General features: G+C 44.2%; 1 protein-coding gene across 1 annotated transcript in view; it reads right to left on the bottom strand.

Moving 5' to 3' along the window:
• Positions 1-27,839, bottom strand: part of LOC135213373 (vacuolar fusion protein CCZ1 homolog) — a 221,391-nt gene that overhangs the window by 64,728 nt on the left and 128,824 nt on the right. The window contains exon 8 of the mRNA XM_064247352.1: positions 8,390-8,654. Within this exon, the coding sequence (XP_064103422.1) occupies positions 8,390-8,654 (265 nt within the window). The remainder of the gene's footprint in view (positions 1-8,389; positions 8,655-27,839) is intronic.

The following is a 27,839-nucleotide window of genomic DNA, read 5'->3' as shown; positions in this document are numbered from 1 at the left end:
TTAACTTTACGAAAAACACATAAAAAAAGGAAAACTATAAAACTAAAATTTACAAAACACATTAACAAAACTGTAACACTTAACTTAACAAAGTTTACAAATTAAAAATTTTTTTCTTCTTTTTTATTATTTTAATACTTATTTTTACGTAGGTTTTTTTTTTTTTTTTTTTCTTTTTTTTTTTTTTTTTTTTTTTTTTTTTTTTTTTTTTTTTTTTTTTTTTTTTTTACAGACTTTCAAACTTCATCACCACTTTTCAACATTCTGTTTTCATCACTTGGTTCTTCCTTTTTGCTTTCAACTTTCTGTTTTTTATTCTTGGTTCTTCCTTTTTGCTTACTCCTGCTAATGCTGAAGGCCTCTTTAAAAAAATAACGATCCAAGGAAGATTGCTTTCTGCCTACTTTTCACAATGTTTCCTGAAACGACTCAGGCAAAACGTCATCAAACTGCGCAAGCATACGACCTGTGAGCCTTTTCGGGGTGTCTTTTTTCGATAAACGATTGCACTTTATGAAAAGCGCCTGGAACATTAATTTCTGCCGTTGTCATAGGCTCCTCCTCCTCTTCCTCGTCGCTGCTAGAGAACTCCTCTTGAACGACGCTATGTTGCATGGCCTCCAACTCCTTCAGGTCATCCGTCGTAAGCTCCTCTTGGTGCTCCTCGAGAAGGTCGTTGATGTCATCCTCGTCGACGACCAGCCCCATGGACTTGCCGAGTGCAACGATCTCGTCAAGATCTGGTTCCAAAACAGTTTCGGGATCGTCAACTGTTTCTGACTCTGCAGCACCAGCTTCGCCCACGTCGAATCCCTCGAAGTCTCGGGTGGATACGGCATCAGGCCAGAGTTTCCTCCACGAGGAATTCAAAGGTTCGCCTCGAACCTCCTGCCATGCTGGTCGATGAGTCGGATGCATATGACGATGTCAAAATGCTCCTTCCAAAATTGACGCAAGGTGAGGTTTGTGGTATCGGTGATGTCGAAACATCTCTTGAAAAAATGTTTCGTGTACAGCTTCTTAAAGTTCGCTATCACTTGCTGGTCCATGGGCTGGAGGAGAGGGGTGGTGTTGGGCGGAAGAAAAAGAATCTTGACGAAGGAATACTCCGCTAGGATATTTTCCTCGAGGCCAGGAGGGTGGGGAGGGGCATTGTCCAACACCAGCAGACATTTCAGGGGGAGGCGCTTCTCTTCCAAAAATTTCTTCACTGTCGGGCCGAAACACAGATTTACCCACTCGATGAACAAAAGCCTCGTTAACCAGGCTTTTGCATTAGCCCTCCACATCACTGGAAGCTTCTCCTTCAGCACTTTGTGGGCCTTGGAGGTTCGAGGAGTCTCGGAATGATACACCAGTAGGGGCTTCACCTTGCAATCCCCACTGGCGTTTGAACAAAGTGCGAGCGTAAGCCTGTCTTTCATAGGCTTATGCCCGGGTAGCTTCTTCTCTTCCTCCGTGATGTACGTCCGACGAGGCATTTTTTTCCAAAAAAGGCCAGTCTCATCACAATTAAAGACTTGCTGAGAACTGTAGCCTTCCTTGGTCATCATCTCGTCGAACGTCTTAATAAAAGCTTCGGCCGCTTTCGTGTCCGAGCTGGCAGCCTCCCCATGACGCACCACCGAATGGATGCCAGTTCGTTTACGAAATTTCTCGAACCAGCCATGCGAAGCCTTGAACTCTGGGGTTTGCGTTGATGTCCCTTCCCCTCCGTCGTCTTCCGCCTGCACAATCAAATCGCCGAAAATAGCGCTGGCCTTGCGGGCGATAGCTGTCTCCATTACCGTATCGCCAGCGATTTCTTTGTCTTTTATCCATACGAGGAGTAGCCGTTCCATCTCATCGTGCACGTGGGTCCTCTTGCTGGACAAAATAGTGATGCCCTTCGACGGTGTAGCTGCTTTGATGGCATCCTTCTGTTTAAGGATGGTGCCTATTGTCGACGGATTACAGCCATATTCCTTTGCGATCACTCTCAATCGCATACCAGCTTCGTACTTCTTGATGATCTCCATCTTTGTCTCCAAAGAGAGCATGCGCTTCTTTCCGTGAATTTCAACTTTCTTGGGACCCATGACTACGTTATCTTGTACGTAATTTACGTATAAGTAACACAATAAAGTTTCCGCACAACACGATAGTATACTGCAACGAAATCATTAACGAATTTACGTTAATAAACGAAATCGTTGGACCGAACGAATGCCGTGTGCGTACGATAGAGATGTTGGTACGAAGAGGCCGAGATAGGTACGCCACCACGTATACATATAAGATGCATGATGGGAGGGATGCTGTTTCCAATAGGAAGAAGGACGATTTCATGGCTTGGCTAGCATCAGGAACCCAATGGGAGAGCAGGAGGATGGTGGCGAGTCTACTAGTACTAAGATGGCGGCGCGCGGCGCGAGTTTCAAAATTGTTATCAGGGCGAATCTCGGACTTTCAGAAACCTTTCGTATCTTGAAAACTTTTCGTATGTAGAGCAGTAAAAATTTTCGCATTGGCTTTCGTATCTCCAGTTTTCGTAAGTTGAGCCTTTCGTATCTCGAGGTACTACTGTACATGATGCTGCTCAGCATTTTCTTTTCCAGGATTTTGTCATAGGTATACAAAGATCTAATTTCCCGTAGACTTATTACAAACTATCTCAGATTTTAGCTATTCGTAGAAGGATGGGGGTCTGCTACCCATCCCCCACCAATATGAAGGTTTACTGTAAAGAAATGGGTTACTGTGAAAGAAATGGGTTGTATTTTGGCTATCTTGTCAATGTAATTCATGTGCACTTAGCCATCCATTAGTTCTGAATAAGCCCCGAATTCTATGCCAGATCTGGGAGGAAAAAGAAAATCAGTTAAGCTGATATATATGATGAATATCATAAAGCTTACACACACAAACACACACACATCCATCTCTCAAATGGCTAAAACTTGTTCTGCTGCTGCCACAGGTTCAAAAATGAATGCAACAGATTTATGCCTGACATCTCCAAGAACCAGCATTCAGATCAGTGGGCACAGTTTTCCGTGTTGAAAATTATGATAATGGTTGCAGGTCCACAATAATAGTATAGCTGTGTTGACAGTTGATGGCTCTTTATAATTATCAATAGCTTTTGAACCCGGTGTTAGGTTCATCCTCAGTCAAGTGAACATCATGATTAAAAATTTGTCAAAGTAAACTTCTGAGCAGGACAAGTGTCTGGTAGTACAATTACACAATGAAGAATGCAAAGGAAGGAAGCACCCAACAGCCCAACTAGGTAATTCCATTGATAATGTTTGTACCTCTATTCGCTATTCTGCTGGAATGTCTTATGGGCTGTGAAGATGCTACATGGTGGCCCCACGTGGCATGGCTGCAAGGTTGCTAGATGAAAAGTCCCTTGTGCTGTATCCTTTCTGAGGCAGGAGAGCAGAAGAGGAGGCAGCAACAGAAAGAGGAAAAACAGAGCTTGTCTTAAAATCAAAATGGATCTCTTCCCAGTATTTATGAAGACCACATCACCCTTCAATGAAAATTCTGTGCTAGTTAGTACTGGTAATCTTCAGACATGAAGGTTCAAGACATTGAGGCTTTGATAAAAGGTCTGGATACCACCCATGATGAAACCAGAGGGGTAATATTAGCATTAATAATCACACTGGAGGAGTGGCAAACCTCCTCTACTACCAGATGAATAAAAAAAATAAAATAAAGTTAAGGCAAACATTTCATGTTGCAGCATTGAGACATTTCTGCTGAGCAAACAAACAAGGACTCACTAAAAGTTGAAGGCTAACTTTGATAATCCTCCGCCAGGGTATTACCATGAAGCTTATTCGAAGAGTCCTGGAATTATCCTGAACATCATTCTCTGCAGGGACTTGCAGTATCATGAGCTCAGATCAGTTTGATAAGCTGCAAGAGTTAAAGTTAAAACCATGATGACCAGATAGAGACAGCAGCAGGGCAGCAGTAAGCAGTATATGATGACTGAGGATCACTGCCAGCACCAAGAACCTGACCACAAGCGGCAAGAGCTGGGCTGGGTACGAGGATAATCCCTCCATATAATGATGATAAGAACCACATAATGGAAGAGAATCTATTAAACCACTTATGGCCAAAGTAAGCCTACATTTTGCAAAGCCACTAAATCCTCAAAATCAGCTGGGGTCTGAAGCAGAAGGGCAAGTGGAAAGATTGCTTCAATGCTTGGTTGGAATGGTGTGAAAGTTAATCGGTGTGGCAGGATCAAAATCTGAGTCACTGGTTTGGCTAGCTGCAGATATGTGATTGGATACTGGAGAGCTTTGGAAGCAGCAGGGGACAGAGAAGGAGTAAGTCTTGGAGTGAAAAAGCTACAAAAGAATGGGGCAGGAGGGCAACCCGGAGCAAGCACAAAGGCAGCAAAACCACTCAACCTATGGGAGGCAGTGAGACCAGTAGTGTCACTGGAAGTAGTTATCCTCTTGATATGTAAGTGGAGCACACTCATTTTATACCTGTCAGCATTCATACACATTTTTCTTTATAAATACTTTTGCCTTGTAATGTCTTCAAAAGTATGTTAAAATACCAACAAGTGAAAAATTACAACATATCTATAATACCGAGTTCCTGAAGGAGAACAATATTTATTCTTCAACGGGTCTTCAATTTTGCTCCTGAATGATAGTCCAGGTGACAACAGCAAGTTATAGTTATGCATGCAGGTAATGCAGCATCATCCCCATCTCAAAGATCCAAGTTCACTGATCAGGGCTCCTAACACCAAAGTGGTCATGAGGTGCTCTTCAGTGCATACAGGTTATGGTTGTATTGGAACCACTTAACTGAAGAGATCACAGAAGTCAAAGAAGGACCAGGTAATAGGAGCCCTTGCAACAGTAAGTTTTTGCAGTGCAATGGACTAGAAGAGGGAGCTAAAGACTTCAATAAAGTCAGTAGCCTCTGTGCATGGTATCTAGTAATATTATTATTCAGTACATGAAACATATTCATACGGAACAAGCTTCCAAAGAATGTGGTGATCATTAGGAAGATGAAAGATGAAAGAGGAAGTAAATGGAAATGAAGAAAGAACAGACACCACTTATCAAAAAGAAAAAATAAACAGATAAATACAGTGGACGCCCTTATTTGTGGGGGATGGGTACCACACGCCCCCCCGAACAGCTGAAATTCACAAATACTTCATTCAAACACAAAAATACCCTCTAAAAATGCTTACACATTTGTATTTTAATGGTTTTATCACAAAAGGCAAACATATCATGAAAATACAGTAATTTGTGAATATTTTGCTGTGAAAAATACCATGAATAGGCGAATTTTTGGCAAATAATGAGTATACATATGTTCCATAATAAATTTGCAAATAGGTGAGTCGTGGGGGTTGACTGTAGATAAAAATGTATTAAAATGCAAGCAAAATAGCATTGGGACAATAATGCATTGCGTTTTTGCTTGAACTGCTGAAGTTCCAACTGCATCACATCCTCTGGCAGGCTGTTCCACAATCTAACTGCTACTGTTAAGAAACAGAAACCTAACACCACCAACCACTCTATCTAAAATAGATAAATCTCTGGCAGAAGAGGACATCCACACTGGAAAACAGTATTCCAGTAAAGGAAGTACAAAAGACCTAAAACAGGTTGCATTGATTTTATCAGTTATAAATGTATGAGGCCATATGAACAATACCTAAATTTCGTGTGGAATCAGTTATAAATGTATGAGGCAATATGAACAATACCTAAATTTTTTGTGGAATTTGCTGAAACTTTCATTAGATGTTTCTCAAAAGTAAGATGCAAGTCAAAAGTTACACTTGGAATAGATAATGCTTCAGGCTCATTCAGCAAAGTCCCATCCACCTGAAGGGGAGGATGGGGTGGGAAATCTGCTAATCAACAGATATTAGATATTAGATAAACAACCTTCACAGTGCACTAGATTTAGAGAATGAACAACTGTAGGTCAGCACTCAGAAAGAAGGATGCATAGATGACTTTCCCTTCTAGTCTGGGATAGAACAGATGGCAATGGGATTAATTCCTTATTCTCTATTTTAGCAGAACAAACCAATGACAGTTTGGCTAATTTAGGCCCACTAAGTTGGCAGTTTCACTGCAGGTTAGCAGTTTGTTCACAACCTTCAAAATCTGGACAATGTCAAGTCTGGAGACACAAACAGTGAAAGTTGATGGCTTTTCCATGTAGAAAACAGTTTCAGTTCCGGATATGGACGCAGGTTGACAATCACTTGTTTCCCCAACATCCACTGTGTCAAAGCTGCAGTCTGCCTTCACAGGAATCTGGATTCACAATGAGCAACCCTGTGAGGTGGACTGTTGATAAGGGCCACTGCCTTCTCTGAGCCATCCATAGGATAAAGCATGACTGCACTGAGAAATCCAACAAAATGTGTCACCCCTTTAAAACCATCTCACAGCTATCTAGCAATCGTCCCAGTGTCATCCCAACCTGCGAAGGAAGCATCCATGTTTATAACTAAACTGTATTGCCATGGGACTCAGATTGACCTGTTTGGCAAGAGAACCTTCCAGTCAATGGATGGAGTATCTTCCCAACCAACCAATTTTGCTGATGGAAACAGCCAAAAAGCTTTTTCCAAGCATATAAGAGCCAGACTTTGTTCATGTCCTTCATTCACAGTTTGAAGATTGGATCCACCACAGACACAAACCATAACAGGCCCAGGATTCATTAATAAGGCTTTCAAAACTATTGTTGTTAAAGTCTTATTCTGGGCAGTCTTATCTTGGAAGGGACAACTGCACATAAGTGTATCCCAGTGCAGTTCCACCCACACAAAATGCCTATATGTGTGTGTGTGTGAAGCAGGATTGTCCCAGTTGATCTGGAAACCTTTTGACTGGAGTCTTGATTACCACTTGTGAGTTTCATAAGCACTCCTCTCTGGTTATCCCTGCAAACAAGGGAACATTTAAGCTAAAGAGTGTGACCCTGAATGTGTCTCTCCCTATCTGGAACCCAAGAAAGGGGCAGAGGGGAATGGTAATAGGGACATCCAAGTATTGTTCTTCCAGACAGACAAAGATGATCCAGGTCCCACAAAGAATGAACAAACACACTCAAACAACAGTTGTCATCTGAAACTTAGCACACACTGTGCTTGTTCAGCTTTGACGAGTGAATGATCACTCTCCCTTTTGAAAAATCCATCTTTGGGAGAATGATGAAGAAGTATGCCTGGTGACAAACGAGGATGTCTTTCTCTGTGGTTCTCTTTAGGGGGGCATTTTGGATATACCTCTCCAGTGAGAAGTTTGGTTGTTGAAAAAAAATCCTTTGAGGGGTGGGGGATGGAACTAAATACTGGTAACCCAGCCCATTGGAGAGGATGCTGTGTCCCCAAGGGGAAGACGTCCACTGCTGCATGTGGTGTTGTGGAAAAATACCCCTAACTTACAAACCCCTATCAGGCTCGATCTCTTCCCTTGCCCCCAGGGGGCATTCCACTCTGCTTTTCATTCCTTTGACATGCGCATCTCCGTCTTCCATGAAAAGGAAGTTGCTGTTGTCATTGTTTCCCCTCGCTTCTGTTCTGTTGCTGGTAAACCCTTTGGGGACAACTGGAGGCTTGTAACACTTCGAGTCATGCTGGAGCTTCTTGAGCACAAAAAGTAGAACTCTTCCAAGACTGTTTCACTGGTTCTAACTTACCCAGCAGGGTAGGTACAGTACAGTTACAGTTGACAGGCTCACTACGAGTTTCATTACAACAGATTCTTCGATGAGATCATGACAAAAGGAATGTAACAGCAAGGTGACATTGGGGAGTGAAGTGTTTGAGCCTGCCAATACTACTCTTCAGGCCATAGGATACCAATCATACAGCGCTCCCCACAGAAAATGCATAATTCTCTGCAAAAGCAGTCAGAACTGTCCCAAAAGACTCTGGAAACTCCTCACATTCACATCCAGGTTAGAAGTGTAAGTTACAATGGCAAGGAAGCAAAGCCTCTCACAGAACTCACACATGGTTGTCCCATCACAGATTTTCCCCAAAGAGGCACCAAACTGCTGGGTAGCTACATCCAGCAGGAGCTTCTTCCATTAATATGAAAAAAATGTTGCCACTCATTTGCAATACTGAAAAAATAATAGGCTATAATAAAGTAATGGTTTGTGCTTCACATTAACACTTGGGTCATTATTAGTTTAATATTTTTCCAAAACAATAATCCAACACTCAAATACAACAAAACTGTATGCTCCTTATTCATAAAATGCTACTGACTTTCAGGAAGAGGAATCATTGGTTATTTGTTTCTCCTGAAAAAAAAAATTACGGCTAAATTAAGACTGTGACTGATTCAACAAAGGGAACCAATACTGTACTTACTTCTTCATATCTATATGCATATCTACTATTGTTTTCATAACTTCTGCAGGCAGCGACTGCCCACTTCCATGTGTTGTGGATTTTGTAGCTAAATTCATATGGTTATGATAGACATAACGGAAGGTACCAGTCCCACCACCATCAGAACTGGTCCCAGCAGACTTTTTATTAATTTGTTCTCCGATATCACTAGCTAACTGGGATACTTTGGCTTCTAAAACTCGATCAATTTTTTCATATAAAGAGGGAGTTAATTTTGTAGAATCTGTAAAATAGCATGGAGTAAATTAAATACTGTACTGAAAGGTAAAAGAACATGTGAATCACTACACAACAATACAAATATCAGACTAATCTTTGAAAGTGAAATTATGCAAATATCCATTTCACAAACCTCTTTTAAATTAACTTCGTTGAACACTGAACTACAGGAATGGCAATTTCTTTTTATATATCACCACCCTCATCATCAGATTTTTATGTGTTTCTCTTTGGGAAATCGGATGTGAAATTAGTTCCTCCACTCTATTCTATCTTGTGGATTTCCTGCCTGAACTTCAATCCAGCATAAGCATTCAACAGTACCAGTTATCAAAAATATTGTAGGCCTTCTTACTGGTCTTTGTCCCTGCTGCTTCTGTATCTACTAATTCTATACCTGATTAACAGACACCATCCAACTTAAGAACATTCAACTTACAAACATTCAGATACAAACAAAAGGGATTGCCTGGAGTCTAGTTTCTATCACACAAGGAATTCTTTGGCATTTATATATACAGCAGGGTCTGGATAAATATTAATGTACAAGAAAACCACTACAATCTTTGTTGTAGGAAACTTGAAAGCTGTACTACATTTCACAATTTACAACCTTGTTCATGACAAACAATAAGCGTCTCTCAGCCACTGCTGCCTTGAAGCCGCAAAAGATACTGGGAAATCAACACAAAATCCCAAATGTATCATTTGAGACTGTTTCCACTTCCCTTTAATAGCTAATACATGCAGTCCCTGGTTATCGGCTGCCTCAGTTATCGGCAATCTGGTTTTACTACGCTTGTCTAGCGACAACGATAACCGGATTTTCGGCGCCAATATGCGCAGATCCCCACTTAATGGCACCAACCACCAGTTATCAATGCTGGTACCCAGGGATCGGCACTAATATGACAAATTTGTAACTAATTTGTATTTTTCAATAACTAACAAACCTGAGGTCTTAACATTAGGATTTACTAGCGCCAAGCTGGAAACCGGTAGAATTAAAATAAAACTGTGAGATCCCAGGGACTATTGGCATCTATACCAGGTCACGGGGCATGTATACCCAGAATGCCCTTGGTGTCCTGTGACCCACCAGTTATATTTCTAACCCAGTTTAGACTGCTAGAGGGGTGGTTCAAGGTGGGCCTTTACCTGTTAAAACCTCAGGTTTGTTAGTTATGAAAAATACAAATTACAGTAGTTACAAATTTGTCATTTATTCATATACGGAACAAACCTTCAGTCTTAACATTAGGATAAACTTACTTATTGGGGGGAGATAAGTCTCTATAACTGACTGGGAGTTTGCCACCTTTATCCATTTCCAAATATTAGGGGAATTCCAAGAGAATGGACAATGAACCTAGAACCAAAGATATAAGCAAATCTATTGGTTTCCCTCACTGGGTGCTGATACCATTCTATGGCTTACACATTATGGGGGAACAGAGAACCTTCCCTTCTCATAAACCACTCTTGTCCCTTGCATCTGGATCCACCCTCACCCCTCTCTTCCCTATTACCGAGAGGAGTGTGTTGCTACTGAAAAGTATACTATACCCTAAGATAACTTTACAGTATAGCTGACCACCTCACCTGCATCTAGTTCGTTCCAGCATATGATGGTACTCTCCTTCATACTGCCCGTAGGTAAAGGAGTAGAAAGAAAGTAGTAAAGAAAAAAGACCAGTCATCCCATTCATTCTACTTTCATACCTTCATCTTAGACTAGACACAAACTGATCCGCCATGGGTACTGGATGAGCTATGTCACTTGTTGGGCCACCACCACTGGACCCAAGGAAAAAGTGTCCAAGGATCTATGGGCAACGTCTTAAATAAAATGAAGTGAAAGTTGTTTGGCGTTTCCAAACACCAGCTTTCAGAATTCTCTCCACCGAATTATTCTTCTTAAATGCCAAAGAAGCACTCAAGCCTCTGATGTCATGAGCTCTAGCCCTCTACTGGCTATTTGACCCCGTCTTCTGTCATGTAGGCATTCCTGATTGTCTCCCTTAGCCAAAACGATATTGTATGCCTGGACACTTCCTTCTTGTTCTATCCTGTACTTACGAACAACCTCCAGGACCCCAGCCTGAGGTGCCTTGTCCTTCTTAAGTACTCTCTTATGACACTGACAGGGCACAGAAGCATCTCATCTTTGTCATTGCCTACAAAGTCTACCAAGGAAGGTAAGGTTTTGAGTCTTGGCCACGAATTCTGGAACAAACTCGAATGCCTTTGACTTCCAACCTCTCGAGTGCTTTATGATATATGACAGGCCAAGTAGCTCCCCCACCCTTTTGGTTGAAGCTAGGGCCAATAAGAAGACTGTCTTCAGGGTCAGGCTCCTATCTATGGACTGCCTTAGTGGTTCATAGGGGGGTTTTGTCAGACTACTTAGTACCATGGTCAGATCCCAATCTGGGGCTTTTAGTTCCTTTGGCAGACATGACTGTTCAAAGCTCTTCATCAGCATGGCCAACTCCCATGAAGACGAAATGTCCACACCTTTCATTCGTAAGACTAAGGCTAGAGCAGCCCTGTACCCCTTCACTGCAGAAACACACATATGCCTTTCTGTCTTGAGATATACCAGAAAGTCTGCTAACTGCTGAATAGTGGTACCCAGTGGAGACAAGTTCCCTCTACGACACCAATCACAGTATGCCGACCACTTTCCTTGGTATACTGCCGCAGATGCCTTCCTGATATTTCCTGCCATCTGAGTTGCTGCTTTTTGCAAAAACTCTCTCGCTCGGAGGAGATACGTAGTACCTCGAGATACGAAAGGCTCAACTTACGAAAAAATCCAAGTCACGAAAGCAAAGACGAAAAAATTTAAACTGCTCTACATACGAAAGTTTTCAAGATACGAAAGGATCCTGAAAGTCCGAGATTCGCCCCATAACAATTTTCAAAAACTCGCGCCGCACGCCCGCCATTCTAAGTTATCGTGACTCTCCACCTCGCCACCATCCTCCTGCTCTCCCATTGGTTCCTGATGCTAGCCAAGCCATGAGATCCTTCTCACTAATTGGACAGCATCCCTCCCATCATGCATCTTCTATACATACGTACTACGTGTTGGCGTGCTTTAGCTCGGCCACTTCGCACCTGAAACTTTACCGTACGCATTCGGCATTCGTTCGCTCCAACGATTTCGTTTAGTAACGTAAATTCGTTAGTGATTTCGTTGCAGTACATATTATCGTGTTGTGCAAAGACTGTATTATTACGTATTTGTGTAACTTTACGTAAATTAACGTAGTCATGGGTCCCAAGAAAGTTGAAATTCACGGAAAGAAGCGCATGCTCTCTTTGGAGACAAAGATGGAGATCATAAAGAAGTACGAAGCTGGTATGCGATTGAGTGTGATCGCAAAGGAATACGGCCGTAATCCGTCGACAATAGGCACCATCCTTAAACAGAAGGATGCCATCAAAGCAACTACACCATCGAAGGGCATCACTATTTTGTCCAGCAAGAGGAGCCATGTGTACAACGAGATGGAACGCCTGCTCCTCGTCTGGATAAAAGACAAAGAAATCGCTGGCGATACAGTAACGGAGACAGCAATCGCTCACAAGGCCAGTGCTATTTTCGGCGATTTGATTGCACAGGCGGAAGACGACGGAGGGGAAGGGACTTCAACGCAAACCCCAGAGTTCAAGGCTTCGCATGGCTGGTTCGAGAAATTCCGTAAACGGACTGGCATCCATTCGGTGGTGCGTCATGGGGAGGCTGCCAGCTCGGACACGAAAGCGGCCGAAGCAAATTTAAGAAGACTTTCGACGAGTGATGACCAGGCTACAGTTCTCAGCAGGTTTTCAACTGTGATGAGACTGGCCTTTTTTGGAAAAAAAATGCCTCGTCGGACGTACATCACGGAGGAAGAGAAGAAGCTACCCGGGCATAAGCCTATGAAAGACAGGCTTACGCTCGCACTTTGTTCCAACGCCAGTGGGGATTGCAAGGTGAAGCCCCTACTGGTGTATCACTCCGAGACTCCTCGAGCCTTCAAGGCCCACAAAGTGTTGAAGGAGAAGCTTCCAGTGATGTGGAGGGCTAATGCAAAAGCCTGGGTAACAAGGCTTTTGTTCACAGAGTGGGTAAATCTCTGTTTCGGCCCGACTGTGAAGAGTTTTTTGCAAGAGAAGCGCCTCCCCCTGAAATGTCTGCTGGCGTTGGACAATGCCCCTCCCCACCTTCCTGGCCTCGAGGAAGATATCCTAGCGGAGTATTCCTTTGTTAAGATTCTTTTTCTTCCGCCCAACACCACCCCTCTCCTCCAGCCCATGGACCAGCAAGTGATAGCAAACTTTAAGAAGCTGTACACGAAACATCTTTTCAAAAGATGTTTCGACATCACCGATACCACAAACCTCACTTGCGTCAATTTTGGAAGGAGCATTTTGACATCATCATATGCATCCGACTCATCGACCAAGCTTGACAGGAGGTTTCGAGGCGAACCTTGAATTCCTCGTGGAGGAAACTCTGGCCTGATGCCATATCCGACCGAGACTTCGATGGATTCGACGTGGGCGAAGCTGGTGCTGCTGAGTCCGAAACAGTTGACAATCCCGAAACTGTTTCGCGACCAGATCTTGACGAGATCGTTGCACTCGGCAAGTCCATGGGCTGGTCGTCGACGAGGACGACAACAACGACCTTCTCGAGGAGCACCAAGAGGAGCTTACGACGGATGACCTGAAGGAGTTGGAGGCCATGCAACATAACGTCGTTCAAGAGGAGTTCTCCAGCAGCAGCGATGAAGAGGAGGAGCCTATGACAACGGCAGAAATTAAGGAGGTCTTAGCCGCTTTTCATAAAGTGCAATCGTTCATAGAAAAAAGACACCCCGAAAAGGCTCACACAGGTCGTATGCTTGCGCAGTTCGATGAAGTTTGCCCGAGTCGTTTCAGGAACATTGTCAAAAGCAGGCAGAAGCAATCTTCCTTGGATAGTTATTTTTTAAAGAGGCCTTCAGCATTAGCAGGAGTAAGCAAAAAGGAAGAACCAGGTGATAAAAAACAGAAAGTTGAAACCAAAAAGGAAGAACCAAGTGATGAAAAACAGATTGAAAGTGGTAATGAAGTTGAAATTCTGTAAAAAAAAAAAAAAAAAAAAAAAAAAGCCTACGTAAAAGTAAAAAAAAAACCTCCTTCATCCTCCATTGTAGAGATCGAAGGCGTAGCCTCCCTTGTGGTACTAGCTTCTCCAAGGAAGTTAGGATTCCCAGTACTACCTGCCACTGCCTTGCTGGCTGTGTTTGTTTTCCCAGAAAGGCATTCACCATTTGTTTGCATTTCTCTATTCTCTGGTCTGTCAGGAATACTTTGGCTTTTATTGTGTCTATAACCATTCCCAGATACTCCAAACGTTGACTTGGATCCAACTGCGACTTCTTCTGATTTATCACAATACCTAGACTGTGACAAAACTGCAGGAGGGTCGCCCTATCCCTGAGTAATTTCTCTCTGGACTTTGCTATCAGCCAATCATCTAGATATCTTATTAGCCTGATCCCCTGAGCATGCGCCCATGTCGACACGAGAGTGAACACTCTTGTAAAAACTTGAGGAGACGTTGTCAATCCGAAGCACAGGACTTTGAACTCGAAACCTTTCTCTGCAAGACTGAAGCGGAGAAATTTCCTTGAAGACTGATGGACTGGTATCTGAAAGTATGCGTCCTTCAGATCGATTGTCAGCATAAAGTCCTTGATCCTGACTGCTTGTAGAACCGTTTTTGGAGTTTCCATTTTGAAACTGGTTTTTCTTATAAACAGATTCAATGTTGACAGGTCTATTACTGTCCTCCACTCCCCGTTGGCTTTGGGTACCAGGAAAATCCTGCTGTAAAAGCCCTTTGACAGAATGGATACTTGTTCCACAGCCCCTTTTTCCATCATCTTCTTCACTTCCTCTTGCAGAATAATGGCCTTCTGAGATTCCTGAGCATAAGCGAGGTGAGGTAATGGCTGTTCTGTCAGGGGTGGGGTTACCTCGAATGGAATCAAATACCCGACCCTGAGAACATCCACCACCCACTGCTCTGCTCCCCGTTCCTGCCACACCTTCCAGTGATTTTCCAGGGAACCCCCGACTGGTGTGGCCGAGTGATGAGAGGCGCCCAACCTACCTTCTTGAGCCTCTCCCTCTTCCCCTAATCCCCTTCCTCTGTTGTTTCTATTGTGAAAGGGCCGATGAATTAACCTCTTTGGGGAAGAGGGTCTTGTTGCTCTATTAGGGATGTTATGTCTCACTGTCTTCTTCCGAGGTATTTACTGCTGCCTTGCCTCCATAAAGGTAGCTTGACTGTTAGACGTTTTCCTAACTGCCTGCTGTACCAATCTATCGTTTAGTGTCCATCCTTCTTCTATCTATAGCCTCTTCCAGTATGACCTCTGAAAACAGCAATTGCAACTCCAAGATATCCCCATTCCTCATCGTTAACAGGGAATCCAAATCAACAGTGCGGCTTAGTGTAGCCAATGCTGCATCTCTCCTCATTAACAGGATATTTGCCCAAACATTGGCACTTAAATTTGTCAAGTACGCAATTGCTTTGGCACCTGATTGTTGCAATCTAATGAACATTGATTCATCCACTGCCTTCCTCGTCACTTCTGAGGATGCAATCTTTGCAACTGCTGTCGACCAAAGATCCAACCAAGAAGCAGTCTGAAAGACAGAAGAAGCTGTTGCTTCTAACGTAGCAGCCTCTTGGTAACTCATCGAAGGGCACTCCATTTTAACCTGATCTAAGGTTAATCCAGGCCTTAACCTTACCACATTAGGGTTCACTTGCCTAGACGGCAAAGGGACCGTCGGTGTCGTATAATATTTCCTTTGTTTCATCATTGGAGGAGGAATAAATATAAATGATCTATTAGATCTTAAGGAATTATCTCTTCCTGCAATCCGTGCATTTACGTGTTGTAAGACAGAGTCCGCATGACTTGAACAAGGCAATTCATACAACACCTTGGAATCCTATTTCAATCCAAATACCATGTCAATCCCCGGAGGAGGTAGGCCTAGCGCCGCCCACGTACCTTCCATCCTGTGCGCTTCGGGAGCCGAACAAAGGAGCGTACATATTATGCATAAAATTACCCAAAACCCCTCCTGAAGTTTTCGATAACGAATCGCTAGGAGAAACCGAAGGGGTATGGGACAAATCAAAAGCAGGTGGCGAAACATATGGAGCAGTCTGGTTTATTGGCGATATAAAAGAAGCCAGCAAGGCTTGGTCATCCAAAGATTTCTCATAAAACTTTTTCCACTGTTCCACCGACCAACCCCGACAAAAAACATGGATTAGTAATTGTATATACGTTTTCCCTGCACCTACTACACGTTGGATGAGGATCCGTCAACACCGAAGTTAGGAATCTTGAACACGGAAAGCCACTGACTCCAGGGCATTTCCTTTGTCTCGTCTTTGAAACTTAAGAAGATCCCGATGGTGAAGCGAAAATTTCCATCTTACCACTTATACACTATTACCGATCACACTCACACTGAGCACACTCAGAGAAAGAAAAAGTAATAAGAAAAATGAAAATGAAATGGATAAAAACGGGCAAACTGAAAACCGGCTTTAAATCAGATAGACAGTAAACACGTCCTATCTTAAAGGCGGTAGGAAAATAACTGGTGGGTCACAGGACGCCAAGGGCATTCTGGGTATACATGCCCCGTGACCTGGTATAGATGCCAATAGTCCCTCGATCTCACAAGTTTAATTTTAATTCTACCGGTTTCCAGCTTGGCGCTAGTAAATCCTAATGTTAAGACCGAAGGTTTGTTCCGTATATGAACAAATCGCTGATTTTAGGTTATTGTTAATCCATTGGAAATTGAAGCCCGCCAATAACCAGGGACTGCCTGTACAAACACGGCAACACTCATCACTTAAAATCAATCAAAATACTTCTTTCATAAACAACATTGATATGATGTTGTTTGGTCATTAATTAAGGTTCCACATCAGAAGGCTCCATTTGGCTTACAACATCAGTGTAAGCTGTATTTAGCCCTGAAGCTAAATACAGCTGCCTGAGACGGTTCTTATGGTTCAAGTACCACACATGGTGATATTAATCATCTCACTCACTATTTTAAACACAGAGAGTGACATTAATCATCTTGCTCACTAACTTAAAAACTTTGAAGATGGTGTAAGGGTTGTAAGCAAATAAATTTTAAGGGTTAAAAACAGTGGTCCTCTCCTGGCACTGGAAATAAAGTGCTCTTATGAAGTCTTTACATAAGGATTGATGAGTCCTTTACAAATTCTATTATATTTGGAATGAAAAGTTTGGTATGCAATTGAACATGTCTTATCATGAAACACAGAATGTAATCTGGGGCCAAACACTCAATCTTTTGAACCTGCCAAGACAGCCAAATTCTATCATGGTAAATGGTATGGCTTATGGTTCTTCCTTGTGTGGGGCGAAATATCATGACTTCATCTTCTCTCTCCCTACAGTCTGTATGAGACTTACTTTCTGACTACTTTGATACTGTACATTTGCAAAATGGTTGTCTGCAACCATCATGTATCTGCAACTTCTAATCTTTCATTTTAAATATTTGAGGTTTCTAGGGAAAATATTGACCAGAAAATTTTCCTAACTTTTCTAACCAGAGTGAAAGAGCTTTTGCAAATAATGAAGACACACAAACACACCTACAGCCTTAGTTTTGTCCTTGCTTTTCAATAATCTTTAGTGGTCACAAAAACGACTCATAAGAAATGTTTTAGCTGTTCACATTCTTCAACATGCTTTGCAACATTCTTGGTTTCCCCCATGGAAATGGGTCATGTACCAGCAGTCCAGTTGTTCTTTGAAGTAATGCAAAGCTTGCTGTAAAGATGGTGGTATTTAGAAAGTATAAAGGGTATATTTGGATATCCATAGGAAGAATGTCAATGGAACTTTTTTCAATGCACATATCAACCTATTTCACTGTTGCAATAGTCATCAATTGCAATAGTCATCCATCACCTCCCTATTGACATCAGTAGTGCACCCAATGTCTACCGCTTTCCCTGAACCTAAGCCCGTAGCATCTCAATAACTAAGTGTAAACAATAGCCACTTTAATTGTACAATGATGAGCAAGCCAGTAAGAAAGCAATGTCCTGCCAAAAAAACACAACACTTATGGCATCTGTGGGTCCAAATCTCTGCACAGTTCTGAAATTGAGGCAACAATATGACTAGAAAGAACATTTATACAACTCACATCCAAACATTCTCGGATAGTTCACAGGACCACCACAGTAGGCTTTGACTGCAAACACCAATCCCAGCAATGGTATCTTTTCTTGATATTCAAGACGGCAAAAAGAGGGTGATCGGTGTTTGAACACAAAGAAAAAAAATTGGATAGTCAATGAGATTAAGTACTTGGAGCTAAAGGTGAAACTGGGAGAGAACACCCAAACTGCAATACAGGCAGTCCTCGATTATCGGCGGGGGTTCTGTCTGGGCAGGGTGCTGATAAGTGAAAACTGCCGTTAACCTAAAGTCGGCAACTTATGGTAACTCTATTATCAGCACCTTACGGCGACAATAACCGAAACTCGGCACTTTTGGCGCCATAAATCGTCAATTTCATGGCACTAGACAAGCACCATGAAACCGGATCGCCATTAACCGAGACCACCGATAACCGGGGACTGCCATTAAAATGAAAAATTTAGAGATGATGGATAGCAAGAAGAAAGAAAAGAGGTGGGAACATATGTAACATGCTACAAAGTCCAGTTAATGTAGCTAAGGTGAGAAGGGATGCTGCAGAGAACCGTCAGTACTGCCTAAAGAGCACCACAGGAGGTAGATTGTTACTGCTAACCCCATACAGGGAGACATAATAAGGTGTTTACTGACCATATTATATATCACAAGGTACAATGCACTTATAATTTGTTATAAAAAATATCTTTGCTATTCAGCACTCTCCAGCCATAAGTTTCACCAGCCACCTATTGCAACAGATCAAATCATTATCTTATGACATACAATAGTTTGGCTCAATTTGAGATGAAATTCATGTAAATCACATTCAGTTTCTACTACTACTACTACTACTACTACTACTACTACTACTACTACCACTATTACTACTATACTAAAAACTCAAATTTACTTGGAGCACATCAAGAACTTTCTTACTATCAAATAAATTCCAAACATCAATGAATTGAAAAGAAAAAACAGAAAAAAAACAACAACAATAATAATAATAATAATAATAATAATAATAATAATAATAATAATAATAACAATAATAATAATATTAATAAAATAAAATACAAAATAACAGAGAGGGGACTACAACACAATAGAAGATGTAAAACAGAGGCTTAAGGCCAAAGCACATAAGATCCAACAGTACATGAACAGGAATAAGGGATACCACAGAACAACTATCGGAATCAACCAGAAAAGACTATACAGCCAACTAAGAGGGGAAGACAAGCCAACCAAGTAACAAATTCCTGAAGCCGAACCAAGTAAGAGACTCTGGGAAAACATATGGAGTAATCCGGTATCACACAACAAACATGCAACATGGCTCCAGGAAGTCAAGGAAGAAGAAACAGGGAGAATAAAATGATATTGTTAGTATACCAAAAAGTTTTTGTACATACTTACCTGCAGATATATACTTAGCTTAGGTCTCTGACGTCACGACAGAAAATTCAAAACTCGCGGCACACGCTACAGGTAGGTCAGGTGATCTACCTTACGCCGCTGGGAGGCGGATGTAAGAACCAGTCCCCCTTTCTTGTCAGGTTATTTTCTTCCACCTGTCTCCTGAGGGGAGGCTGGGCGGGCCATCAATCGTATATATCTGCCAGGTAAGTATGTACAAAACTTTATTGTATACTAACAATATCATTTTTGTACATGAACTTCCCTGCCAGATATATACTTAGCTGATTGACACCCTTGGTGGAGGGAAAGAGACACATTCTTACTTAGAAAGTGAGGACAACACATGTTAAAGGAATAAAAAATATAAACCTCTGGTTCTTAACCTGATTTTAGGCAGAAGACTTGATAGTTACTGTCTATTAGTTCTGCGTGCCTAAAGAGTCTCAGCGAGGGCGTGACCTATGGCTGAAGAACTCTTTGGGTCTACCAATGGGAACTGAGTCCACTTACTTGGCAGAATCCAAGCAGGATCTGGTCAATGGGGATCACCCGCTTACATGCCAGAGCCTATCACTACCAATTGCAAGGAGCCTCAAGCACAACCGATCACTAACCAATACTAACATTAGTATACGAAAGAAGGAGTTGCCTCCTGCAACCTCCTTCGTACAACCAAAAAAACTCAAACTTAAAACTAACAGGGAAAAGGATTAAAAAGGATGTGTTTTCAGCTCCCTGCCCCAGCACTGAATCCGCCGATACGTAAGGGCCTAGCCCAAAACACTTTTCATACGTAATCGATACGTCCCTTTAGGTAGTGATTGGAAAAGACTGATCACACCTCCAAAAAGTGGCCTTCATAAGGTTTTGTAATGACAAATTCTTCTTGAAAGCCAAAGACGTCGCGATGGCCGCTACTTCGTGCGCCTTGACTTTCAGAAGGCTAAACTGTTGCTGATTGCAAGAAGTGTGTGCTTCTCTAATAATATTCCTGATAAAGAATGAGAGTGCATTTTTAGATAAGGGCCTACTGGGGTCCCTTACAGAGCACCAGAGATTGCTTTCATTAGCAGCAAGTCTTTTCTTCCTCTGAAGATAAAATTTCAGGCTTCTCACCGGGCAAAGAGATCTCTCTTCTGTCCCAACTAAGGAGGATAAGCTTTTGATTTTGAAGCTCCTGGGCCACGGTGAAGAAGGGTTTTTTCATTCTTGGGCTAGGAAAGCCGGAAGAAAGAGGCAAACCGCGGAGCCTCCTTCGGAAACCTACCTCACCTTCTAGAGCCTGCAGCTCGCTGACCCTCTTCGCTGACGCTAACGCACAGAGAAAAAGAGTCTTCATCGAAAGGTCTCTGAACGAAGCAGTATGGGGAGGTTCGAACCTTGAGGACCTCAGGAAGAGCAGCACGACATCTAAATTCCAGCTAGGAACTAAGGAGGAGGTTCTTTTAACCGTTTCAAACGATCTGATTAAATCATGGAGGTCCTTGTCCTCAGATATGTTTAATCCTCTATGACGAAAGACTGAGGAAAGCATGCTCCTGTATCCCTTGATGGTGGAGACAACTAACCCGCATTTTTCCCTCAGGAAGATAAGGAAATCTGCTATCTGAGTCACAGAGGTACTGGAGGAGGAAACTTTATGAGTCCTGCACCAACGTCGAAAAACATCCCACTTCGACTGGTAGACTCTAGATGTGGAAGGTCTACGTGCATTGGCAATAGCCCTTGCAGACTTTGCCGAAAAGCCCTTAGCTCTGACGAGACTCTTGATAGTCTGAATCCAGTCAGACTGAGAGCGGGGAGGTTTTTTGTGAAACCTGTAGAAGTGGGGCTGTTTGAGCAGATTGACTCTTAGTGGTAGGGATCTTGGGACATCCACCAGCCATTCCAGTACCTCTGTGAACCAGTCGTGGGCGGGCCAGAACGGAGCTATCAAAGTCATCCTTGCTCCCTCTGAAGCTGCGAACTTCCTTAACGTTTCCCCTAGAATCTTGAAAGGCGGGAACGCGTAAAGATCCAGATTCCTCCAATCCATCAGGAATGCATCTATTGCCACTGCTCTTGGGTCTGCAATAGGGGAGCAGTATAGATCTATCCTCAGCATTCCTGGAGGTCGCAAATAGATCGAGATGGGGCCTGCCCCACGTCCTCCACAGCTCCTGGCATACGTCCGCGTGCAGAGTCCACTCTGAGGGAAGGACTTGATTCCTTCTGCTTAGCAGATCCGCTCTGACGTTTCTTTCTCCCTGTACGAACCTAGTGAGAAGCCCTTATCTTCCTTTCCTCTGACCACAGGAGGAGCGATCTCGCTGTCTCGTACAGAAAGAAAGAGTGAGTCCCCCCCTGTTTCCGAATGTAAGCCAGGGCTGTGGTGTTGTCCGAGTTGATCTGAACATTTCCCTTTTACGAGGGGTTCGAAGGTCTTGAGAGCTAACCAAACCGCTGTTAGCTCCTTCTTGTTGATGTGCCAGGACACCTGATCCCCCATCCAGGTGCCTGACACTTCTCTCGACCCGAGAGTAGCCGTCCCCAACCTATGTCTGAAGCGTCTGCATATAACACTAGGTTGGGGTTCCGAACCTGCAAGGAAAGGCCTTCCTTGAACAATAGAGGGTCTAGCCACCAACGTAGATCCTCCTTTATCTCTTGCGAAATCTTGAACGCAAAGTCCAGACCTTGAGATTTTCGATCCCAGTTCCTCGTCAGGAAGAACTGTAGGGGTCTGAGGTGCAACCTTCCTAGAGAAACGAATTGCTCCAGCGAGGAGAGTGTCCCCAACAGACTCATCCACTCCTCGCTGTGCATACATCTTTCTCTAGAAAGATTGCTACCTTCTCCAAACCTCGGGTTATCCTCTCTGGGGACGGATACGCCCGAAAAACCTGAGAAGCCATCAGAATCCCCAGATAGATACGCTTCTTGACTGGGGATTAGCTGTGACTTCTCGAAATTCACTAGCAACCCAGAGAAGCTGCTAGATCCAACATCACTCGTACAAGTCCTCCAGACATTTCTCCTTGGATTTGGCCCTGATAAGCCAATCGTCCAAGTAGAGGGAAATCCTCACTCCCCTCGAGATGAAGCCACTGGGCAACGTTTCTTCATCAGTCCTGTGTACTTGGGGACCGTGGAAAGGCCGAAGCATAGGGCCCTGAACTGAAAAACGTTCCCTCCCACATGAATCTGAGAAATTTGCGAGAAGAAGGATGGATCGGCACATGGAAGTAAGCGTCCTGAAGGTCCAGCGACACCATCCAGTCTCCGGGACGAAGAGCTGCTAAGACTGATGACGTCGTCTCCATAGCGAACTTCCTCTTCTTCACAAGACATTCAGGGCGCTCACGTCCAGAACCGGTCTCCATCCTCCTGAGTTCTTGGGAATAGGAACAGACGGTTGTAGAACCCCGCTGAAAGAGGGTCCTGAACCATCTCTATTGCCTCTTTCTCTAACATCAGCTCTACCGCTAAGAGCGAGGGCTTGAATTCATTAGTGGGTACTTTGTATTTGGCCACCAGTGCCCTTGGAGTGGTGGTCAAGGGTGGTCTCGATAAAGGGAATGAGGTATCCCTCTTGATGATCGCGAGGGACCAGTTGTCCGCCCCCTTTCGTGCCCAGACATCTGCAAAGTTCAGAAGTCTGGCACCCACAGTTGTCTGGAGGACACACGAACTACTTCTTGGCCCTAATAGACCGAGAGAAGGTCCTTCCTCTTCTAGGCGGTCTCGAACCTCTGGAGGAAGAAGAGCGAGACGAAGGTCCTCCTCGAAAGGGTTCTTGCCTACTTTGAGCCTCCTTCTTCGTCTTCTGTTGAAACGAAGGTGTTTCGGGATTTCTAGCAGAGCAAGCCAGCATATCCTGTGTCGCTTTGCTGATAACGAGCTGGAGATATCATTAATAGTCTTCTTGGGGGGAAGAGTTGTCGGGGAAAGTTTGTGAATACAGCAAGGAAGATCTCTGTGCGTGAGAAACCGCCTTGGTAAGAAAAGAGCAGAAACGCTCTTCTTTACTACTCCTGCACCAAAAAGTGAAGCAATTTCCCCGGAACCGTCTCTCACTGCCTTGTCCATACAAGACAGAACTGCGTGGAGGTCTTCAGGCGAAAGAGTGTCTTGCTCTTGAGTCCTCTTCGCCAACACTCCCAGGGTCCAGTCAAGAAAGTTAAAAACTTCTAAGACTCGGAACATTCCTTTCAGAAGGTGATCCAACTCGCTCATACCCCACGTCGTCTTCGCAGAATTCAGCGCCGAGCGACGTGCGGAATCAACCAACGAAGAGAAGTCCGAGTCTGCAGAAGAGGGAAGAGTCAGACCCAAGGGCTCTCCTGACTCGTACCAGAACCCCATCTTACCCGTCAGCTTGGACGGGGGAAAAGAAAAAACTGTCTTGCCTTTCTCTTCTTTTGAAACCAACCAGTCGTCAAAGTTCTTCAGAGCCTTCTTCATAGACACTGTAGCTTCCATCTTAACGACTGAAGACTTCTTATTCCGGCCTAAGTTGGTCGTTGAAAATAAGGACGGAGGAGACGGAGGAGCAACAGCCGAAAGAGACTCCCCAAAATCTTGCAAGAGGAGGTCTGTCAGTCTCTTATACGAAGAAACCGAAGCATCCTTGGGCAAATCTTCCTCCGAATCCCCAATAAATTCTTCCGAAGAATGACGTCTAGAAGCTCTACTGCCCGGAGGAGAGCTAATCCTTGGAGAGCGCCTGTTCGGCGTAGAGCGCCTACTATGCAAGCGCCTATTGGGAGAAAAAACCACTGGGAGAGCGCTTACACGGGGAGCGCCTACCAGGAGAGCGCCATAGTACCGGAGAGCGCCTACCAGGAGAGCGTCCTACTTTGAGAGCGCCTCCCAGGGAGAGAGCCTACTAGGGGAGCGCCTAGTTGGAGAGGCTACAGGAGAGCTGCCTACCTTTGAGAGCACCTCCAGGAGATTGATTGCTACTTGGGGTATCTGCCTGCCTAGGAGGCGCCTATTGGGAGCGCCTACTGGGGAGCGCCTTACTAGGAGAGCGCCTTCCTACAAGCCTGGGGAGGCTCGTCTGTCGGAAACAGATTCTAACTCCACAGAAGAGCGTCTGGATAAGGGAGAGCGCCTATCAGGCTCTCTGCGCCTGCTAGGCTCCTGGCGCCTGCCATCCTCAATACGCCTGCCAGGCTCTTGGTGCCTATTGGGCTCCAAATCCCTGCCCAGGCCTCCGTTACGCCTGCCACGGGGAGAGAAACAATCCACAGAGGATTCCCTGTCAGAAGCGCGGCGCTTACAAGGCTCTGAGGCGTCCTATCCAATCGGGAGTGATCCAACGGAGGAGAAAGCTTCCGTTGCCGCCTACAAGGCTCTTGGCGCCTACTAGGCTCTTGGCGCCTACTAGGCTCTTGACGCCTACTAGGCTCCGAGCGTCCGTCAAAAGGAGAGTGGCCCACCAGGCGAAGAACTCTTCCTTTGCTCCTGACGAAAACGAGGCTCTTGACGTCTGTCAAGCTCTTGACGCCTAACTGAAGAGGAGCAGAAATCCTGAGGAGAGAGCCTGTCTGGCTCCTTACGCCTGACATGCTCACAACTCTTGCTGGGAAGAGAGGAGAGCCTACTCGGAGAAAGATCCCGAGTTCCAGCCTGCACTTCTGACCTCCTACTAACAGGCTCAAAAGCTTCTCTAGCCAGAGGAGATTTAGCCGAAGGAACGTTCTTAGACTTCTTCACGGAAGTGAGGCAGTCCTTCCGCGATGAGAAGTCCCGGCAATAGACTCCGCTAAAGCCGCAATCTGCGCTGCAGACCCGCCAGGATACGCGCAGGAGATCTCTTAAAACTCCTCTACAGGGGACGAAGTCCGAGAGCGAACAGGAGAAGCGTTAACGGACGAAATCTTGGTTCTCTTGCGTTCCACTTCTGGTTCTTACCGCGAAGGATTTGGGGCTGGAAGGAAGGGCGCAAGGAGCCTTCCAGGGCCTCTTGAGATGGCGAGACGACTCCGAGGCGCTCCATCTACGCTGAGGAGAAGGCGACGAAGATGACGAGAAGCACTGGCGCAATAACTCCTTCTTGGTTCGATCCAAGGCAGCCTGGGAACGAGCAACAGGAACTGCCGAGGGGACGCCCTGACGACCGGTGGGGGTTCTCCCCTAACCTTCCTGCGGCTTTCGACTTTCCTCCTCCACTGGGTCTGGGAGTCTGGAAGAGGTCTAGGCCTGGAAGCGTTAGTGATCCGGTCAGATGCACCCCTCCACTGCACTAGGGGCACTGCACTGATCACTTGCACTATAATCATCTTACCTTGTCGAGAGCGAGCGAGGCTCTCCTTACTCCTGATCGAGGCTCTCCCAGAAGCAACTTCCGAAAACGAATCTTCGGGTTCAAAGCTGGGCGCAGGGGCTGAAACCGGAGAAGGCACTACTTCTACTACAGGATCTCAGCGTCAACTTCACTCACCTCGATCTACTAGAACTCTTTGAAGAAGCCTTGCGCACCCTATCCTTCTCTAACTTTCTCACATAAGAAGAAAGAGCCTTCCAACCATCCTCATCCAAATTCTCACACTCTTGGCAAGGGTTAATAAAAGAGCATTCATTCCCTCTACAAGAGTACGTACGAGTGAGGATCTAATGCAGCTTTAGGAAGCCTAACTTAACATTCCTTCACTGAACAAACCCTAAATAAACTAGGTTTCTTAACTTCAGAATCATCCATGATTATAGATATTGTAAGAGAAATCCAAAAGAAAAATAAAAAAAACAGTCCAAAAAGCGTATGCCAAGCCAACAAACAAAGGGTACTTCACCAAAATCCAAATCGTTGGCAACGAGAACGAATTTTAACTATCGTAAGGACTGAACAACAGGTGTTGTCCAGCCGGCGACAGAAAATAATCTGACAAGAAAGGGGGACTGGTTCTTACATCCGCCTCCCAGCGGCGGGTAAGGTAGATCACCTGACCTACCTGTAGCGTGTGCCGCGAGTTTTTGAATTTTCTGTCGTGACGTCAGAGAGCTAAGCTAAGTATATCTGGCAGGGAGTTCATGTACAAAAACAAATTCACAGAGATCATGACAGACAGTCAGACACCAACTAAAGAAAATGCCCTAATTGGAAAGCCCGAGGTCCCGATGAAGTCCATCGATACTGGCTCAAAAACTTCAAGGCCCTCCCCCCCACACCCACGAATAGCAGAACAACTCCAGCATTGTATCTCAAATCACCATGCACCCAAATGGATGACCACAGGAAGAACATCCCTAGTACAAAAAAGACAAGAGTAGGGAAATATAGCCAGTAACTACAGGCCTATCACCTGCCTATCAATAATGTGGAAGTTTACTAACAGGTATCATCAGTGAAAGGCTATACAATTACCTAGAGGAGACAAACACCATCCCCCACCAACAGAAAGGCTGCAGAAGGAAGTGTAGGGGCACAAAAGACCAGCTCCTGATAGACAAAATGGTAATGAAGAACAGTAGGAGAGGAAAACCAAACTAAGCATGGCATGGATAGACTATAAGAAAGCCTTCGACATGATACCACACACAAGGCTAATAGAATGCCTGAAAATATATGGGGCAGAGGAAAACACCTTCAGCTTCCTCAAAAATACAATGCGCAACTGGAAGACAATACTTACAAGCTCTGGAATAAGACTAGCAGAGGTTAATATCAGGAGAGGGATCTTCCAGGGAGACTCACTGTCCCCCACTTACTCTTGGTAGTAGCCATAACTCCCATGATAAAAGTACTACAGAAGATGGATGCGCGTACCAACTCAAGAAAAGAGGCAACAGAATCAACCATCTGATGTTCATGGACGACATCAAGCTGTATGGTAAGAGCATCAAGGAAATAGATACCCTAATCCAGAATGTATCTGGGGACATCAGGATGTTGTTTGGAATAGAAAAATGCGCCTTGGTCAACATACGAAAAGGCAAAGTAACGAGAACTGAAGGGATAAAGCTACCAGATGGGAGCAACATCAAGCACATTGATGAGACAGGATACAATACCTGGGAATAATGGAAGGAGGGATATAAACCAAAACACCAAGAAATGAAGGACACAATCAGGAAAGAATATATGCAGAGACTCAACGCAATACTCAAGTCAAAACTCAACATCAGGAAATATGAAATAAAAGCCATAAACACATGGGGCAGTGCCAGTAATCAGATACAGCGCAGGAAATAGTGGAATGGACGAAGAGCCGAACTCCGCAGCATAGATCAGAAAACCAGGAAAACATATGACAATACACAAAGCACTACACTTAAGAGCAAATACGGACAGACTATACATAACACGGAAAGGAAGGAGGGAGAGGACTACTAAGCATAGAGGACTGTGTCAACATCGAGAACAGAGCACTGAGGCAATATCTGAAAACCAGTTGAAGACGAGTGGCTGAAGAGTGCATGGGAAGAAGGACTAAATAAAAGTAGACGAAGACCCAGAAATATAGAGACAGGAGAATGACACACAGGACAGAGGAAGGGCACAACAAACCAATGCA

Source organism: Macrobrachium nipponense, chromosome 42 (genome assembly GCF_015104395.2).
Source record: "Macrobrachium nipponense isolate FS-2020 chromosome 42, ASM1510439v2, whole genome shotgun sequence".
Lineage (NCBI taxonomy): Eukaryota > Metazoa > Arthropoda > Malacostraca > Decapoda > Palaemonidae > Macrobrachium > Macrobrachium nipponense.
This window is presented reverse-complemented; position numbering and strand designations above follow the sequence as displayed.